Source organism: Haemaphysalis longicornis, unplaced genomic scaffold (assembly GCF_048455015.1).
Source record: "Haemaphysalis longicornis isolate Haplotype H1 unplaced genomic scaffold, Haemaphysalis longicornis Haplotype H1 scaffold_2, whole genome shotgun sequence".
NCBI classification, from domain to species: domain Eukaryota; kingdom Metazoa; phylum Arthropoda; class Arachnida; order Ixodida; family Ixodidae; genus Haemaphysalis; species Haemaphysalis longicornis.
Genome location: NW_027526295.1, coordinates 222,448,963 through 222,468,377, shown reverse-complemented (window position 1 = coordinate 222,468,377; position 19,415 = coordinate 222,448,963). Strand labels below are relative to the sequence as shown.

Below are 19,415 nucleotides of genomic sequence, written 5' to 3'. Positions count from 1 at the left end.
ATTTTAGGCGCTCGGGCCCTTTTCTTTAGTCTATTGACTATTTTGCTAACCGTTCACGGGTGGGTCGGACGTATATGTATCGCTAAAGCTGTTCTAAAACCTGGTATACCTCAGGGATCAGTATTATTCTCACATTTGTTCAAGCTATGCTTATTTATTTATTCTACCTTGTTTCGTCTTACAGCATGTTTGAATACGCTGATTACACTGTCCTTGTTTTTCTAACTCGGTCTCTTCATCGTAACGCTACGTGGGACCTTGGGTGGGTTTCGAAAAATTCTACCCTAATTAGCAAATAAGAAACAAAACTCGTATGATTTTGTGATCCTCAGAAATACCGCCAGATGTATATGTATATATCTTTTCACAAGTCGTCCTGCTTCGCTTGTAGCCGCGCTCCCATTCAGTATTGAGACGGTGCAAAATACCTGGGCATTATGTTTGACTGGAACATGTACCGGCTAGTTGGTTACCGGCTAGGGTACCAGCTAGTTGGTTATCCCTTGTTTATGGTCACTTATCACTGTCGGTGATTCGGTTTTTTTTTTTTTTGACGCTGTTAACATCATGCTACCTGAGCTCACTTTGAAACAAGCTTTGCGGTATTCCTTGAGTTTTGTGTAATTCCCGTTTGATTTTTCAATTTAGTGTCCGCAAAATAATTTTGCACGTGCTTGTTGGCTGTTTAATAATATATGGGACCGCCGTTTTCTACCATTGCTGCTCAAAAGTTAATCCCATTTCAAAAACTATACTTGAAATGCTGTATTCAACACAGGTCTCCCCGCAGTTCTAAAAAAATTTTCAACTCTATAGCTGCGGACGTTCTTTATTGTACGCAATCATTCCCGAAATTGAATTTTTGAGACCCCCCCTCCCGCCCGCGTCCAAAGGTCCGATGACATCCAGAATTGTGTACTTTCCCGTAGTGTACACCATTTAGACATGAAATTTTTGCTTTATCTGGACACTGTAAAAAATTGTACTTAAAAAAACTTTTTTTTCGGACGTTTAGTAGCTGTATCACAATTTGCCAACTTGTTTTTCCTTTTCGACTATCATTGCCTCATCGTTTAGTTTCTATTCGATACTTGTAGCGTAGGCTCCGACAGTCAAGTGCAGCCCGACAAGCCGTATGATACACGCAGCGCCGTGCCCTTCTGTTTTTTTTTTTTTTTGCATCCTCTTCCTCCTCCTTCTCCTCCTCTTGCTCCTGAACTTAGCAGGCTACCACACCCTTCTGTCCATTCATTTTAAGATCAATAAACGTTTTACCAACCAACCAACCTGAATTCCCTAGGACGCAGTTGTAACTTAGGCTCCCCACCTAATCATGAAATAATTTTGACATCCGGTGCTCTTCGCGGTGGACACACAATAATTCAACGAAAAGGAGAGTGGGGGAAAAAAACACGGTACACTCACCTCTAGCTCCAAGGCTAGGTTGTCCGCTTCTACTGCAGCGCTAAATCCCGTCGGCATCTTGGTCGTCGTCGTCGGGGCAGACTTCACCGCGCACACGTTATGTGCAGTCCTCGTTCGCGCGTCCCTATATGCGCTGCAGCCGCCGCCGTTCCGTCGTTCGGTTTGGAAGCGCGCGACTCGCAATGCAAAAGGATGAGGAGGAGCGAGAGAGAGAGCGTCGCCTCTACTCTCCTCCGCGTCGCTGCCAAGGAAAGAGTTCAGTCGCGTGCGTTCGTTTGTTCCGGCCACGGGCGTTACGCTCTCCCTTTCGTAGCGCACCTTACCACTCGCCAACCTCCCTTCCCACGCCCTACTGCAGGAATTTAACTCGGAAACGGCCACGCGCTCCCAATGAACGGGAAAGGGAGAGGAGAGGTTGCGCGAGACGGAGAGAGGACCAAAGAACTGGAGGACGCCGACATGGCGCGGCGCGTTACGGGTTACGTGGTCCAGCTACTAAACACTACCGGGAGATCAGAAGCGGGAAATCACGAAGTGACGTCGGGGGCATCCGCATTTGGAGACGCGGACGAAATGGTACGCTTTGACGCAGCCGCCTTGTTTTTACGAGTCCTTTTCGGACACGAGTTTTACTCTTGGACAAAAGTGACGCGCTGATGGTGTGCCGTTGCGTGTTTGCAACGACATCGCGGAAGTGATATTGACGTACCTATCAGAGAAAATATTGTGCTGTCGTGCTTACCAGGGCGTGAATTAGACCGGCGATCTAACTTTCCATGCGCAACTGAGTGCAAGTGAATGCGAGAATAGTGTAAATATAACAATCCGACGTGGCCTTGTCATGAAGGAACGATTTCAAAAAGAGGCTCATTAAGAGGGGTGTGAGTAATCCAGCATGCTTGTTGATTAGTCAACTAGCTGTTTTTTTTTTTTTTTTTTTTTGTAAAACCGTTGACCGGGTGGGTGGGGGGATCAGACACACGTGCGCTTTTATTTGTCTATCTTCCTCTGTGTGTACGATTTTTGCGCTCTTTCCGTACGGCTGTAGCTCTTTTTATCAAAACTTCTCCAAAAACAACTACATGACATTTGGCCGTTAAGACGACTCCCATTACGCCGAGTTCATTAACCTGTACCAATTCACAAGAAAATTCGAAGTGTAAACAGAATTCGCGTCTGCTGTCAATACATGGAATTCTACGGGCGGTAAACAGACAGCACCTTGTTTAGAATAAAACTAGAATAAAACTCCAGCTAGAATAAAACTGTAGCCCTCCCAAGTTTCATAAAGTAATCTCAAAGCCATAGTTGCTACCATTACCAAATTTTGAGAAAAATAAAAACGAGCGCAGTCTCCAACCTAGTATTTGGTGTGTCTTTTATACAGCTTTGCTGGTCATTCACGGAGTGACTCCTTTTTTCACCCGATGTTTTTCGAGTTTTCAATAGGTCACGCCGACCCCGGACGCGGCACTTTCGCTTAGTGGAACGCGTCCTTTCACATTAAAAAAAGGGGGCGGGGCTGTGGTGGAGTTGGCGACGAGTGCTCGATAGATCGCATACCGGAGGTCCCAATTTCGTCTCCCACCCAGACTAAAATTGACCCAATTTGCTTTTCAACTCAGTTCGTTTGCAAAAGCTTCCCTGAAAAACTTGGCGTCAGTTGGAGAATTTTCTCACCCGCTGTTTATTCTTCGCGTCGTCGATAATTTTGGGCGTTGCGTATTGGCCTAGACGACACCGAATTTTCGACCCACCGAGTAAACAATGCGTTAGAGCGAAAGCGCTACTACGCCATGCCCCGCAAGGTCAATCATCACGTCGCAATGACCTTGAGCCGCAGAAGAGCAAGTGCGCCGGCGTGACATCATGCCACGTGATCCGCTGCGGAGAGGCGTCGTAGCTACTCTCGCTCGGACTCCCTCTCGGCTGCGGTACCACGTGATTATGCGAGGGTTGTACGGCTGCTTTGCCGGCGCTTGGTTTCTCAGCCCCGCAATAGATGTTCTACCGACTGGGCCGTCTGTGCGCGCGCATCAGAGCAAATGGCAGGGCAGGCTGAATCCAATAATCTAGCAGCCTAACTTACATAAAACACTCTGCTGCTGAGCACGAGGTCGCGGATGCGATTTCCGGCCGCGGCGGCCGCTTTTCTGATGGAGGCGAAAAGCAAAAACGCCCGTGTGTGCGAATTTCCGGCGCACGTTAAAGATCCCTAGGTGGTAAAAATTAATCCGGAGCCCTCCACTACGGCGCGCCTAATCGCCTGCGTTGCGTCGGTGCGTTAAACAATCAATCGACATAAAACACTCTGTGCATAGTCTTCGCAAAACCATGTGAAACCGACCTTTCGCTCGCGGTAACCAGGTTTACAATTGTTAAACTTGACCCGTTTCTTTAGCTCCAATGTCCAACCTAGGTCTGTAACTTCACTCGGCAACTATCCTTAGCCGCAGGTTGGGATTTTAAAAGCGTAGTGGTAGCTTTACAAGAAACTACTGAAAATCACAAGCTATTTAGCTTTCATCCGCGTTCGTAACCCCCTGGAGAGCCGGGAAGCGCAATTTTGAGTGAAGCGCGCTCCATCCTGAACTTACCTGAACTCCATCCTGAACTTATGCGTAGCGCCCGTCACTTTCTTTCGACAGCAGCTTGAACGGGAGCGGTGTCGGAACCAAAGTTGGCTAAGAGCCCAGCGGCTCATAAAGCGCGAGCGGACAAGATGGGGGCGTTGGTACAGCAGAACTTCCAACCTTGCCGCTCGTCGCATTGCGCAGGTCGCGCTAATCTTTGGGGCGGGTCAGCGCCACTCGAGGACTTTTTTTAGGGCAAACACGAATGAAAGCAAGCGTTTACAATCCTGAACATTTCGAAATAGTTGACCAGTCGGCTTTCGAAAGTATGTGTTGACCTTTTTTTTTTTTTTCTGAGCAGATCGAAAGGAAGTGAGGACCCCATAGCACAGATAACTGGTAAGCCTAGCTTGCACATGAGACCCCTGATGCCTAAATACTCAGAGCGTGGCTGCCGCTGAGTCAGCATTACTCACAGACCTTTACGCCAAAAAAAAAAAAAAACATTCCGTTTATGGGAAGCTGCTTGGCGGTATAACTCGGCCCCCAATTCCGCCATTATCCCGCATGCATACAAACCGACTAATTGGGACCCTGTGTCTCTTCGCACCATTCGCACTTTAACCTCTGGCATCATATCGAACAAACCGTAACCTACTTCCAGAAACGCCAACAGAGCGCCGTGGCCAAGGGCTTATGCAGAAAAGATAAGCTCCAAACGCACGCGCCGCTATCGCAGCGACAGGTAACAATTGCAAGCGAACGGATATGAGCCCACCAAGCAAAACATGCATTGATGGGCAAGTTATATATACGGGTCTCGTATAAGTAATGCTGGCTTGACAATCGCTGCATGTCGTTCTGTGGTTCTCCGAGCATTCCTCGTGCGTCATGAGGTCGAGAGGCAGATGGATAGGTCTTGACATACGGATTTCTAAGAAAAAACGCGTCACTGTTCGGTAAGCGGGCATGAGAACATTTATGCTAATTGTTTATGATAGATTCAAGTTCTGGAGTCCATTGTAAAACAAACAGATGAGGGCTGAAACGAAATAAATTTCCTCGAAGGGGCGAAATACGGGTCAGAGGCAAAGAGTGTTGCAGGGGGATAAGGGCGAAGGAATGTGGGAAAGGTGTGTAAACGTACCGTCGATTGTCCTGCATGATAAGGCGTATATCGCTTACACAAGGCTTGGCTGTAATCTCAACATAATACGCACCTATCGTTGTAGCGAAACATACGTAAAGGTGAAGTGCTGTTTTCGTAATAAGTCACTTGGCAGGGTCGGCCCCCGTGTTGTCGTCCTTGCTTAATCCACTCGTCGCAGGCTCAGTTCACCCTGATGTTTGTATTTTTCTTCAGAAACGAACCAATTGGTTGAAATAGGCCAATTTACTGCTTGTCTGTAAAATGTACTCTCCCTGCACGAATGTGCCGCGCCTATTTTAATACGAACGCAAACTTGCACTGCGCTGGTCTACGCAAACTTTTAAGCTATGTATAAGACTGACCTGTGGGGTGCCGCGTGGTCGAACAGCAGCGCATGAGCTCATATCGCCGCGATCAGCATCCCCATGACCTCGAAAGTGCGCTAATTTCGAGGATAGACGCTGCATTATTCTCTTTCTTCCAATCCCCTTATATTGCCGGTTTTCAGTCCGATATGTTACCCATACGCAGTTTAGATTGTTCTGTAGAGACGCTACAAAGCAGTGTTGTACACGTTCCTCCAAAATAGGAACGAAAGCTCGTTCCTCGTTCCTTGCCAATTTTGAAACGAGTTCCCGTTACAAGTTCCTTTATTGCGAAAGGAACGCGTTCCAGTTCCACTTCGAAAATTGGAACCTGTCGTTACATTAACGTTACATTTAGGTTTTTAAATTAAAACATCGTGTCGGATAATCCTGGGTCGAAATTAAGTGAGCCATTTAAAACTGACATCGAACTACGTATATTATACGAATATTAACACCACCGGCAGCAGATTATCTGGAGATAAAGATAATCAAAAGAAACGCGCCTAGGCGAATTTTTTCAGGGAGCACCGGACAAGCTCCAGACGGCTCGAGGACATTTCGGTGCCGGATATTTCGGCGCGGAAATTTGGGTGTACGGACATATCGGTGTATGGACACATCGGTGTACGGGCGTTTCGATGCACGCACATTTCGGTGTACGGACATTTCGGCGACCAAATTATCCGGTGCTTGCCTGTTTGCGACAGCCGTTATATTTTTATTTCCGCTTAACGTGGGTCATGGACAACAATCTGGAGCCGTCAATTTATTTTTTTGATTGATGTCATGTTCGATCTTTGCCAGGTATTTTTAGAAATTCTACATGTATATATATTTTTTAACACCTCTTCCTGGGGACACCTGTTATGCAGCCGATTGAATTCTTTAGCACGTGTTTTTTTTTCATTTATGACAGGTTGTTAATTAATATTTGCTCTTTTTTAGCTAAGACAATTACCCGTGTTTACGATCGCCTCTTTTGTATTTTTTTTAAATTACACACTCTCAAATTACATAAATTACATGCACACTCTCAATATCCAAAAAGTAACAAACATTAGCTAGCCCCTCAGAATGAAGAAAACCTTATGAAGAGTATTACAAGGGCTGGGCTGCCTTGCTAAAATGAATTCGCGAACTCTGGTCTAGGACATTGTCGGGGAGGAAAAACGGGCCTTTTGTAAAAGAGCCGCAGGTTCTAATGTCCTAAATGCTGATTAAGCGCGTACCGGTTGTGCATACAAATTCCACACATTGTGTTCGGGACAACCAACCTTCGTTTAATGTTTAAAATTTACCACATTTTAATTCTTTGTTCTAGCGCCCCTCCCCCCCCCTCCCTCCCACCTCCCGCCTGTACTCTCGAATCTCGACCAGATTTCTTTTTCAGCCATATTATTTTCGGTTTCCCCTGAAAATCCTACTGGCAGGGTGGAGTTCACGGTCTCCGAAGCGTAACCGCAGTGATTTTTTTATTTTTTTATTTAGAACATACTGCTAGCCTCTTAGCGGAGGATTTTGCAGGAATTGGGTGATACATTCAGAACAATGACATAGCACACTTCGCGTTTAAAACAGAGAAAAAGCTTTACATTCACCATGGGCGCACGAAACCTCTATAATGTGACACAAAAAGCCACCCAAAAAGCCGCCGCGAACACAATGGCCCCTATCGTTTGCTGGCTACGCCCTTCCGCGCGTCGCGGTCATCATCGACGGTGCCCCTACTCCAGGAATCGCTCTTTCTGCGCCTTCAGTCGCCCCCTTCGGAATTGACTAATCAAGTCGCGCATAACATGGACACCCCAGGTATACATCGCTTCCTCCCATTATCAGGAGCAAAAAAAAAAAAAAAAAATGAATAGGCTAGTGTGACGAGAGCGGCAACAGTCGTCTTCAAGTTTTCGAAGTCCAGTGGACGCAATGGTGAAGCACAAGTGACACCCCTCTCTCTCTACTTAGGGGGATGATTGCCGGCGGGGCTCAGCTTTCCCCTCCCCTAAGTAACGCCACCGTAAGTGCGATCGTTGGTTTGTTAGTTTTAAGTAGAACTGACACCGAATGCAACGAAGGCGAGATTGATTGAGATAATAATTAAAACGAAATGCACACGCGCCTAATCGACCTCGTTTTTCTGTGGTTTTTTCGAGGTAGTTTTGCAGGGGGGGGGGGGGGGGGGGGGAGGAGCAATAGACTGCAAGCAGCAGCGTCTTGCACCGTTTGGTGAAGTGAAAGGAAAGCGCTTTGGTAACACTTAAAGTATTAGGGTTGTTCACATGAATGTTAAAATAACGAAAAATGTTTGAACGAATCCAAATTAACAACGTTAATTTTTACCATCTGCTACAGAAATTGGGTTTCACGTGGCGTTCGTTTCCACGAACGGCGGCGCAAGCACAAGTCTCGAACGTAAAATCATATCAAGTCACGAAATTACAATATTAAAGCTAAAATGTTCAACGAATGCCTGGGACATCCCCTCACTCAAAATGTCTGGGCCAAGACGTCGTGCACCAAAATGTCCGCGCACAGAAATGTCCACACCGAAACGTCCTGGACCGAAATGTCCGACACCGAAATGTCCGGACACCGTTTAGCAGTCCGTCCGTTTCGTTGGCTACGTTGTTACCGGGTTGACCTTACCCGGTCTGCTCCTGAGCGCGAGGAACAGCGAGTAGGAAGGTGCGGAGGCACGGACATGGCGAAGGCAGGCCCGCGGAACTAATCCCCCTACAGCGACGAATGCCCAAGTGCCCAGCCGGGTCCGGGTCAACCCAGTAACAACGCATACGACAGAACGGACGGACTGCTAAAACTCTCTATTCTTTCCACGCCAAGGAACAATTCTATCGGCCAGACGCGCATTCTGGCCTCCCCAGACAAACGATGAAGGGTGAAAAGCATTCTCGCGGCTACGCTATTCACCCGTCGAACCCCGCGTAAGCAACCAGCATGAAAGCAAGCACAAGCTGTAGCCTGCTGCGTGGTTATTCTTCTGCATTTCACTTTCGAGGAAGCACGTACGGCTGAAGGGGGGGGGGGGGGCAAACTGACCATCTTATAGGAAGAGAAACGCAGTAGCGCTTTGTGGATTTTTGTACTCGAGCTTTGGCATCAAAAACAGCCAAATCCTAGCGATGTAACGGCAACGCCGTTCCTGCCGTTCCTTCAGAAACGTAACGAGTTACCGTTACAGTTCCACCGACCCTTAATGGAACGGTGGCGTTCCTTCGTTCCTCCAAAAAGGAACTAGTTCCAGGAACGCCGTTCCTTCTAACGCTGTTCCGTACAACACTGCTACAAAGTTATTTACGGCTCCACAAAATGGCGGGGTGCGGGGCATCGCTGCCGGTGATGCCATCACTGGCTTGTCCCTTCAGAAGTAGGAGTACGAACCAGCAGGCGGCATGAGCAGTAGATCGCAGAAAAAGGCAGTTACTCTGTCGTACCCATGCGCCTGGTGCACAAAAGCTATATTATTGTTTTAGGGGCGAGGCACCTTAGGACCTCACTCTGTCCAGGGCTTGGCGTACACTGTACTTGGCGTCCGTGTACACAGTTTGCGCATGCGCGAGGAGCATTGAATTGAATTGGATTGGATTGAAATGGATTGGATTAAATTAGATTACATTGAATTGTATCGGATTGGATTGGATTGGATTGGATAGGAATTGTATATACTGTACACACGCGTTGTCACTCATTTACATGCGCGAGTGGGCAATGCCACAGGTACTTTATGGTAAGAACAATCACCAGTGCTTCGCCCACTTGTCATGATTCACTTCGGGGAGATGCGTGAATTTTTTATATATATATAATCGCCATGGGGCCATAATCGCCATGGGGCCGATAGTACCGTCTTGGTCCGGCCAAAATGGAACTCCAAAAGTTTAGAAGCGGCGCGTGACCTTCATAACCCTGCAAACGTGTTATCAAGCGATTTGTTGATAGCTGAGAGCTGCGAAGGTCTCTCAGGTAGTCGGTCTTGTGTACCGAAACAAGCACTTGCTTCCTCGGAATATTTTGTTGTTAATTTACAATACCTTATTTTTATCAGGAATCAATTACTGCCGTCTAGTTTGGGGTCTAACTTCTAATGAAAACATAAGCAAACTTCATAAGCTGCAAATGAGGTTTTTACGGGCGGTGGAGGACGTGCCAAGTACCTATCGTACTCGCTCCTTATTTGAAAAATATAACTTAATGCCAGTAATAAAAATGTACGATTTTCTTTTGTCCAAGAAATATAAGCAAGATATAAAAAACTGTAACCCGTTTCTAAAGCAGTTGGCAGATTTAGTACTTAACCAGCCTAAGTATACTACCCGAAAAAATGAAGTGTGGAATGTTCGAACCTATAGAACCACATACGGTCTTCAATCGCTTGGAAATAAACTTCCACGATTGATAAATAAACTTAGGGATAAAGAAATTGACTTATAAAAAGTCACCTTTAAGCAACTGTGGAATCATTTTCTCCTGGCGTCATGATCACTTGCTCTGTTAATTGTCATTTTCTAAAGAATGTATTTTTGTATCCTTGTTGACGTGTATTTTTTATACTTCTCTGTGTTTTCTCGCGATATGTTTGTTGGCGTCTTGTTTTTTTTTTTCTTTTTCCCACTGTTTTGGAAAATGAGTATGTATTTGTGGTGTTGCCAAAGCGATAAATTAGGTGTTTTCTTTCTTTATGATGCTATTTTTGTGTTTGCAAGGCAAATACGCCTGTATTTCGCATTGCGAAATTGATTATTTGTTTCTAGCATTATACGCAACAATTCATTACACCTATAGTTGCTCCTTTTTTCTCCTAGACCTTCTCGTATGTTTCACTTGTATGTACAGTCGAACACGGATATATCGAACACGGGTATATCGAATTATTGTCTATATCGAACTCATAAATTATCCCCTTGGAAATTCTGTGTAAAAGTATAGGAATTCGTACGTTTATATCGAACCGTATTTTTCCCGACATCGGGTATATCGAACGCCGCGGGAGCTGGTAGGTGCTCTTCGGCGGTCGCTGCACCCCCGATTGAGGTTGAGGAGGATGTGGAGGAATGCGCGGGCATGGCGAAGGCCGGGTACAGGGGGCGACTCCTCGATAGGCTTTTGATGAACCTCCGCGTGGGCACCGAGCTTAAGGTTGACCTGCTGGGAGCCATACATATGACAAGCGCTTGGAATGGCGTGAAGAAGGAGACCGTGGCCAACTGCTTCCGGAAGGCAGGCTTTGTGACGGCCGAACTTTCCGAAGCTTGCGAAGACGGCGACGACGACGACGAGTGCATGGGCGACACGTTTCGTGAGTTGTCGTTCCTTTTCCCGGCTGCTGTTCCAGCCGGAGTGTCTCCCGACGACTTCGTGAACACTGACACCAATGTTCAGGCTGTTTCGAGCTTCGGTGACGAGGATATTGTAGCTGCGGTCGCAGGAACCCAGGTTGATAGCTCGAGTGGTGAAGATCGTCCGGACGAGGAGGCGGCTACACGATCGTACTCCGCGGGTGAAGTGGCCGCTGCGTTCAGCTTGATTCGCCGTTGTTGCGGCGACATGGAAGGAACTGGGCTGTCGCACCTGGACGACCTCGAGAAGATTGAGACCAGCGTCTTTAATTTCATTTCCAGGACGAAGAAGCAGGCCAAGATCAGCGATTTTTTTTCACGGAAATAAAGCGTTCTGTTGCGTCGTGAGTGCGGAATTAGTTGTCATTCTTGAATGCGCCCATCGGTAAGTGATCGTTCGCAATAGGTGAGGTCTCAGAGCCCATATTTTTTATATCGAATTTTTCATATATCGAACTATTTCGCGATCCCCTTGGAGTTCGATATATCCGTGTTCGACTGTATCACGCATATGGTTTCTTTTTTTAAAGGAAAATGCGCCTACATATTTTGCATTTTCTGAAACTATATTTTGTTCAAGCATTACACGTTTCGTTTCATCACACGTGTACAGTGATGATTCTTCTTGTAGTAGACCTGTTTATTTCACGCGTAGGATCCGGAATATTTTTATGAAAATGTGACGGCTGCTGCCATGTGTTCGGGGAGGGGGGAGGGGGCCTGTGGCATGTAAAGCTGGCATCACGCCAGCTTTTTCTGCAGGTCTCGTCCATCATGTATCCTTGATGCCAAATAAAGTCATTATCATTATCGTTATCAGAACCTCTGCAGCTTATGACGCGCAAAGTTGGCCTCCAGAAGCCCGTGTTCCCGTAGAATCGCAAACTGGGTCATTAGGTATACCCGCTCAAGACACGTCTGGCACGTCAGACGGTAGTGCGCGAAGAGTTTCACAACTGTGTTAAGTGTAGTCCGTTGTTTTTTGCAACCTATCTACATTGTGTAATGCACCCCTGAACGTCTCACGCGAGGCTTACATGCAACGCTTTTATGCGAGTGACAGTATACACCACTACCGTGACGCCCGATCTCACGCTGCCCTCGCGACGATTCACTGGCTCACGTCACGGCTGCGCCAGTGTCAGAAGCAAGACTTTTTCAGCAAGGTGCGCTGTCGTAAAGATTAGTTTAGTTAGCGTGGACAGCACAGCTGCGGTCGCCAACTGCGTCTTTCACTGTATAAAAATTCCAGAAGCGTGACAGCACAAGTCAAACTCAATGACTATTGCATAAAAATAATACAAACATATTAGTATACAGACGAGGATCGAAACCTCAGTATAAGCTGTAAGCGGGACCAACTGCGTGTACATTTCATAGATCTTAGCACATCTCATACAAGTAACAATAAATACAAAAGAAAACAATAAGCTGGCTCAGCAAATAGAATTCAATCTGATAAAAATATTAGCAAAAATGCACGTACAGAAAACTGAAGGCGGACAAGGAAGCAATCGAGGCTGCTTAATATTGTGACAGCTAACGCCGGTTGAGCGTGTAGGGTTGACCATTTCCAGTCCACTTATCTTTTGTGGCAACAAATTTGGGTTACGCAAAAAGGGATATTTGTAATTGTATTCAAGCTTATATTTCTGCTACAGGACGTTTGAAGTGCTAAGGAAGCCATAACCATTGCGTGATTCGGGTTTTTATGGTAGTGGACTATTTCTTTCCTCCTTTTTTTAACAGCAGAGCTTTTGTAGGTCAAGCCTTTTCTTAATTCTTCTGCAGGTCGTAGAGAAGATCCCGCTAGGGGGCCGCATGATGCGATGGCATTCCTCGTCGGCTCGCTTTTGGACCCCTGTCTTACCGCTTGACACCCAATCACGTTGCCAGTTTGTGCACCACGTGAACCGGCAAGTCACACGGATTCCAAGGATACCAACCCCCTGGCCGTGGCCCACCCTAAGGGTAAGTTAGAAGTTACAACCATTCAGAAATCTTCCACGCTACCTGCTCCGCTAGGCCTGACAGGCCTAGGTGAGTTGCCGTCGCTGCCGGCGCCGCACTTGCAAGCGGCCGCACCAGCTTCGGCGCATTGCCGCTCAGTGCAATAACCAGCATAGAAAACGCTGTGGAAGGAGTGGATATCGACCCCGAGGAGCTACAGCAGCCTGGCTTGGCTGCAGTGCGTCACCGGCAACACTCTTTGTGCGACCAAGCACGTGCGTCGACTGGCGCCACGAGCACCCAAGCAAGAGAATGGTTCCCCGCGTCGCCCGCCACAGAATTCGCCTCTCCCAGATTCTGATGTCAAAATCGTCCTGCGCCCCCGAGAAGGACTTCTACTTTCGTCAATAGCGCAAGCCACCCTAGCCGACGCAATACAGGCCCAAGCGGAAGTGGCGCCGAACCGTGAAGACCAGATTAGGATACACAACGTGGTGAATTATCTTGTTATCTTCTTATAAGAACACCTTCAGAAGACCGTGTGACCCGATACGCCGAAAGCAAGTTTCTTGTGCTTCGAAGTCAACAACACGAAATAGCTGCTTGTGTGCGCGCGCCAGCTAAGACCACCGCAGCAGTCATCTTCGATGTTCCCGAGGACGACAGCCGGGAACAAGTGTTGAGCAGTATTTTCAGTTGAAACCCAGGATTACTCATTCTTGACGCTAAACGTCTCAACTCCTCCAACATGGTGCAAATTTTGTTCGATGACCACCGAGCCCCTTTCTGGGTGCGATACAGGGCAGCGATGTACTGGCGCAAGCCTTTTCGTCGCAAGACGGAGGCATGCGCAGTCTGCTGGCAAGTCGGGCACAGGAAAGATGCCCGAACATCAGGACCCCTACCCCCTCTCCCCGTGGTGCTCCGGCTGCGGCGCGACGAATCCCGCTGAAAGCTATACCCCTGCAACCCCCCCCCCCCCCCCCCCCCCCTCCGGTGCATAGTGTGCGAGGGCCCTCACGTCACGGGGTCCGCGGTTTGCCCCCGACGCTTTCAGCCACGCAAGCGACCCTCCTCATACGCTCAGATAGTATCAGAAGAAAGAAAACTGCCCAAGGCTTCGGACGACGGGCCCGCCGATTTTCCTGGACTCCATCACGCAACCAGCCCCGACCACTCCGAGCGCCAGGCTCGTGGCTCCAAGGATCGAGGGAAGCCATCCCGTGATGCAGGCATAGAGATAATATACGATGCAGGGGAACCAGATATTATCTCTATGGGAACCAGCGCCGAGCCGAACACAAGCCTCGGAAACAGCAGCCCCAGGGCAACGAGAGCTACTCGAGCGCCCTCTCACGCAGTTCGTCGTAACCCACCTCACCACCTTTTGTCCCGTTTTATTCGAAAGATGAGGTGTTTCATAGTACTTTAAGCGCTTTCCCGGAAGCAAACGATGCTAAAATAGGGCAATTTAAGCCAAATTTTTAAATTTTAAATCTCCCGCTAAATTGTACATTCCGTGACGTACACAATGGCGTCATATGAGCCGGTACATGAAACAGATGCTTAGTATGTCGGCTCCATATACGCCTCGAGCGCGGCCTGTAAGGGCGCCACTGAAATCCCTTTAGCGGCCCGTTTCGAAAGCAGGCACGGGAGCCTCCGTCCCGCTCCCCACTGTAACCGCTGCTTTTGCGGCATGTTCACGACCGAGATTTAGCGTTTGTGGGCGTTGGAAATCCATGTTTATGTGGAGCAATCTTTCTGATCGCAAATGGGGTGTGTTTACGAGAGTGTAAATGTTTCTGACGCGATCTTAGTGCGGTATATTCGGTCTGTATAAGCGCCAGGTGTGTGTCACAGGCCAGCGTTGCTGAACCGGCGTATGCATTGACCTGGTTGTAGTTACACTGCCCTGAATTTACTAGCAGTGTCTCCGTAACCCCCGGTTCCCCAGATTTTCATGCTACGGGTATACACTACGATGTAAATCAGTTTTGTGCGCTTACATATTCAGCGGAACGCCCATACCTGACAGCACATCGGTTACTTTTGCTAATAATATACCTCAGATATTGATCACCGCCATTTACAAGCCAGAGTGTGTTAATTACGGGAATATTCAACGTAAGTACGACGGATAATACAGAATTATACTCGGGGATCAGCACACGACAAAGAGTAGTCTTGTCGTGAGGTGAGCGCCCGCAAACATTCCTCTGCTAAATATATCCTCTGCGAGGAGAACGCAGACGGGCTTAGAATATAATCGGCGTCCGCGACTAAACGCTTCTTCGAAATATCGCCACATGGCACAGGGAGCCTGCAGAATAAAAGAGAAACTGAAATCAGGCGGCCTTACCGCATACCACTCTCTTTTAACGACACCTTTCATCGCTTGTGAACTGCCTATGTATATACACTTCCAAAAATGCTCCCTCCGAATGATCAGCTGTTCGTTGAAGTCGAAAAACAAAACAACAGTGAACGCGAGATTTGTGTGTGTGTGATTACTAAAACGTTCATTGCTTGATTCCGCTCCGCATTTGTACATAGCGTCCCCCTCCCCTACCCCCCACCTATGTCTCCCGAAATGGCAGTGCATTTCGCGTAGTGAGCCGTACCTGGCTGAAGTTTCGACGAACGTCTTTAGCATGTCAGAAGCTGCACTTCTTTTTTTTTAATTTCCAAGCTGTTATGTTTCTTCCGCACTTGCACAGCATGTACTTTTCTGTGGTTTCATATTAGGTTACCTTGGTTATCTCTATATAAGGCTTGTGTGGGCACATATTTAACGATGTACAGACTTGGAATATACTTAACATTTTCGCATGGTTTATATTCTTATAAAAGGCATAAGTTATTGTCCGGGATTGGCTAATCACATCCCCGAAACATATTTTTCTGCGAAAGGAAGCCGCATTCATTGTCCACGCTGCGAAATGAAGCCAACCTCTCACTGTGCCAGTATCAGGTCTAAACGAGGCGACAGTAGAATTCATTTGTGCCTGACGTATTTGGAGGTTACAGGGGTGATATGCTGCTACCGTTGCCGACGCCCGGAAGAGCGGCGACGATGCGCGCAGAACCGCGTCCCCGGGTAGCTCTTGCAGGCGATCGTGTGCTCTACGGAAACGCAGCTGCTTTTTAAGTGACCTAAACGTACTTTTTGCTTATAAACGTCATCGTAACAAGTTTTTTTAGGGCTCGGAAAGGCGAAAAGAAGCGAAACAACCAAACCACTGCACGTGCCCCTATCAGCCATGGCAGCGCACATCCCGTCAACGCCGCGGGGAAGCCGCGGCAGGCGGCGGAGCGATCGCGAAGCTCGGGGCATCAAACAGGAACCAGAAAGCGTGCCGAAACAGAGACGGCGGCCATTTTAAACATACTAGTAAAACCTAGTACACCCGCAGCCCTAGTCATGGAATCGCCTGATCCGGACAACAAAGCTCTCGCCGAAGAGCTCGGGCTTGCATTTAACAACCTCATACCACTTGAACGCTCAATGCTTCTAAGTGCACGAGCGGCAGGAGTTGTGGGATATACACGCATGGACCGGAAAGCGATCATTCCGTGATATTCACAACAGACGAACGCCAATCCGTCGGCACCGCTGCCTCGTCAGCCCCGTCGCGACGGACGAATACAGACTGGTACGTATGTGCCGTATTTTTATTACGGTTAATAATGGTTCAATTTTAGTAGCAGTATCGCTTATAGAGCACTGCACGGGCCCGGGCCGGCCCGGGCCCGACCCGGCCCGCGGGCCGGGCCGGGCCGCCCGAAGTCGATTATCGGTGGGCCCGGGCCGGGCCCGGGCTGGGCTCGGGCTCAGTGCCACGGGCCCGGGCCGGGCTCGGGCTCAACGCCACGGGCCCGAGCCGGGCTCGGGCTTGAATTCATAGGCCCGGCCATTATTAGTTCCGACGTGAAGTGTAGAAAAGAGCATAAAATTGAATATTCTGAGTATACTTTTACGCGCTTCTTGATGTTAGTTGTACACATTGTTTTAAAAACGCGTTTTGCTAGGGCTGATAGTAACTATACTGTAACTTTAATGACATTTCATGTACTGCATCAAGATTTTATATTTTGGGGTTAACATACCAAAGATACGGTTACAAGGAATGCCCTAGCGGGGAAGGAATTAATTAAGCCACCCTGGAGCTGTGCACCTATGTCTATGTACGTGTGTTTTAGATGTCGAACCAATCTAAATGCGGCTACCGTGGCTGGAAATCAAACTCGCGTGCTACAGAAGCGCCACCGCTTAACAACCACTCCAGGGAAAATATTTCAACGCACGCACATACTCGTGGATCCAAATGGAGAGCAAGAAATTTCATTAATACGACCGAAACAACCACATGAAGTTGCCAAGAGTCTGGTCATCAAAGGTGATGGTGTCTCTCGTGTAAGAATACGAGCTATTATTACGCCCATGTGGCGTGAACTGCAGACGGTGTGAGTACGTGTACTTTTAAACCCTTATTTTTTTGCGTTACAATTCAGGGCGTGCTTGTACAGACTAGATGCTCCGTCTGATTTCCCGCTACGAAGACACTCGAACAAATATAATAAACAAATTTTCTTCAACGTCAAAGACCAGGCCTGGTCACACACATGCGGGCCCTCCCTAGGCTCAAAAAAAAAAAAAAAAAGACAAGACCGTGCCCGGGCTGGGCGTGGGCTTGAGACGACGGGCCCGGGCCGGGCCTGGGATTGAGACAACGGGCCGGGCCGGGCCTGGGCTTGAGACGATGGGCCTGGGCCGGGCCCGGGCTAAGCCCACTTATGAATGCCCGGGCCCGGGTCGGGCCCAGGCTCGGTGTTACGGGCCCGGGTCGGGCTCAGGCTTCACAAAGCGGGCTCGGGCCGGGCTCGGGCCTTAAAATCAGGCCCGTGCAGTGCTCTAATCGCTTATGCCAGTTGGCCGGTGTCATGTATGGAAAGCCGATCACACGAGCTGTCTGCTCCGGCCAGAAAGATACGAGCGTCAACGCGTTGTGTGAACGGTATTTTTTTTTTTTTTTTCCAAGCTCAGAGCGCTGTGACGGCGATTTGCGAAGTCGGCGACGAGCGGCGGCACGTCCCAGGAGGGACCTAACGTAAGGGTCCCTGCCGTAATCACTTCGTCGGAAATGAAGCGAGCACACTCGTACTTCCTTCAGCTCCCTTTCTGCTCCGTTTGCAAAGTTCACAAAATGTAGCCACTTGCTTCGCTGAAGTTCGTAGTTGGGCGACGCATGAAAGGAGATCTCTTCACCGGCGGGGATGTCGCACTCCCTCGACGATTTTCCCGTACTACATGGACATTTGAAGACGCAGCAACAAAATTTCATTGTGAAGTACTTGAACAAACTGAAGTTTTCAGTGGTTGTAAACTTAAAACGAGCTCGTAACGAGAGCAGCAAGCCAACACGACCACCATTCCGAAACTTCTGCGACGAGTGGCACTATCTCGTCGCTGCTTGCTGTTCCTTAATCCCCTCGTTTGTATTTTTACCTTTGCTGGTTGGCGATATGACGCCAACTTTCTGTCAAGGGATTAAGATACCAAGCAAGGTCGCGGCTGTGCGTGCTGGAACGGTTCGTTGACCCCAAGGAGCCTCGAACCCGAAAATTCGTCTGCGCGACGGCGAGATGTCCAGCTCGGCCGGCGGTAGTTTCGTACGCATTGGCGTACATGTTTGCGTGTTCGTTCGGAACTTCGACCGTTTACTCCACCGTTCTTAGTGTCATAAAAGGAATGTGCAGTATGTTTAACATGCATATAGCTCACTATGCAAACTGGTAAGCCCTGGCTAACTTGCGTTTGCTTTTGCCGGCCGCCGCCAATCGCAGATGATTCTAGTATGACATCATAGGTTCTGTTGCGGGAAATGAGCTGGTGGATCGCATGGTCATTCCCTTTTTCCCTAATTATGTAGCTTATTTGAGCGAAGTTTGCGTTAAAAGTGGTGTTAGGATGGTTCTAACAAGGCAATCTTTCGAATGAACCAAACTTGTGTTTTCTCTTCATGGCTCCTTTAAAGAACTTCCCGCCATTCGAGCGGTAATTACCCTTCTTCGCAAAGAAAATGCGACCCTTCGCCAGGTAAATAAATCACTGAGGCTCGAAATCGCTGTACTCGCTGGCGAGCCCTCGTCCACAAACCGTCCCTCGTCGAAGCGTAAAGCCACATCCGACGACCCCCGCACGCCACCCCATAGTCTGGAAAAACCGGCCGACCATGCAAGCCAACATCGATATGAATTGCCAGAAAGCAATGCTAGAGCAAAAAAAAAAAAAAAACGAATACACCAATTTACATCAAATGTTGCAGGCTAGCCTATGAAATACGCTCCTCTATTCCAGATATTGTCGGCAATATAAGCGATGCCATGGCATTTGCCCCCGCTATGAATCCGCACTATGAATCGCCGATCGAGTAACGCTGTCGAGGTAATTCGCATCTGGCAGTGGAACTGCAGGGGCTACAACCAGAAACGCGGAAACTTGCAGATGCACACCCAATCGCAGGATACATCGCCTGAAGTTATAGCCCTGCAAGAAACCGGCACGATGGTTAAGCTCCCTGGGTATAAGGTATAA

The 19,415-nt window shown here is 48.3% G+C and overlaps 2 protein-coding genes across 4 annotated transcripts in view; one reads left to right on the top strand and one right to left on the bottom strand.

The window, feature by feature from the left end:
• LOC144169978 (solute carrier family 23 member 1-like) overlaps window positions 1-4,048 on the bottom strand; it is a 75,654-nt gene extending 71,606 nt beyond the window's left edge. The window contains exons 1-2 of the mRNA XM_077699458.1: window positions 4,023-4,048; window positions 1,426-1,666 (exon numbers count right to left, since the gene is read on the bottom strand). Coding sequence (XP_077555584.1) covers window positions 1,426-1,666; window positions 4,023-4,033 — 252 coding nt within the window. The 5' untranslated portion in view covers window positions 4,034-4,048. The remainder of the gene's footprint in view (window positions 1-1,425; window positions 1,667-4,022) is intronic.
• Window positions 1,523-19,415, top strand: part of LOC144169979 (uncharacterized) — a 72,884-nt gene continuing 54,991 nt past the window's right edge. For 2 of the 3 annotated variants that reach the window (XM_077699460.1, XM_077699459.1), the window contains exons 1-2: window positions 1,523-2,001; window positions 12,659-12,838. In XM_077699460.1, the coding sequence (XP_077555586.1) occupies window positions 1,816-2,001; window positions 12,659-12,838 (366 nt within the window). In that variant the 5' untranslated portion in view covers window positions 1,523-1,815. Of the gene's footprint in view, window positions 2,002-4,859; window positions 4,958-12,658; window positions 12,839-19,415 lie in introns of those variants that run through there. The other variant, XR_013322547.1, reaches the window with a different exon arrangement.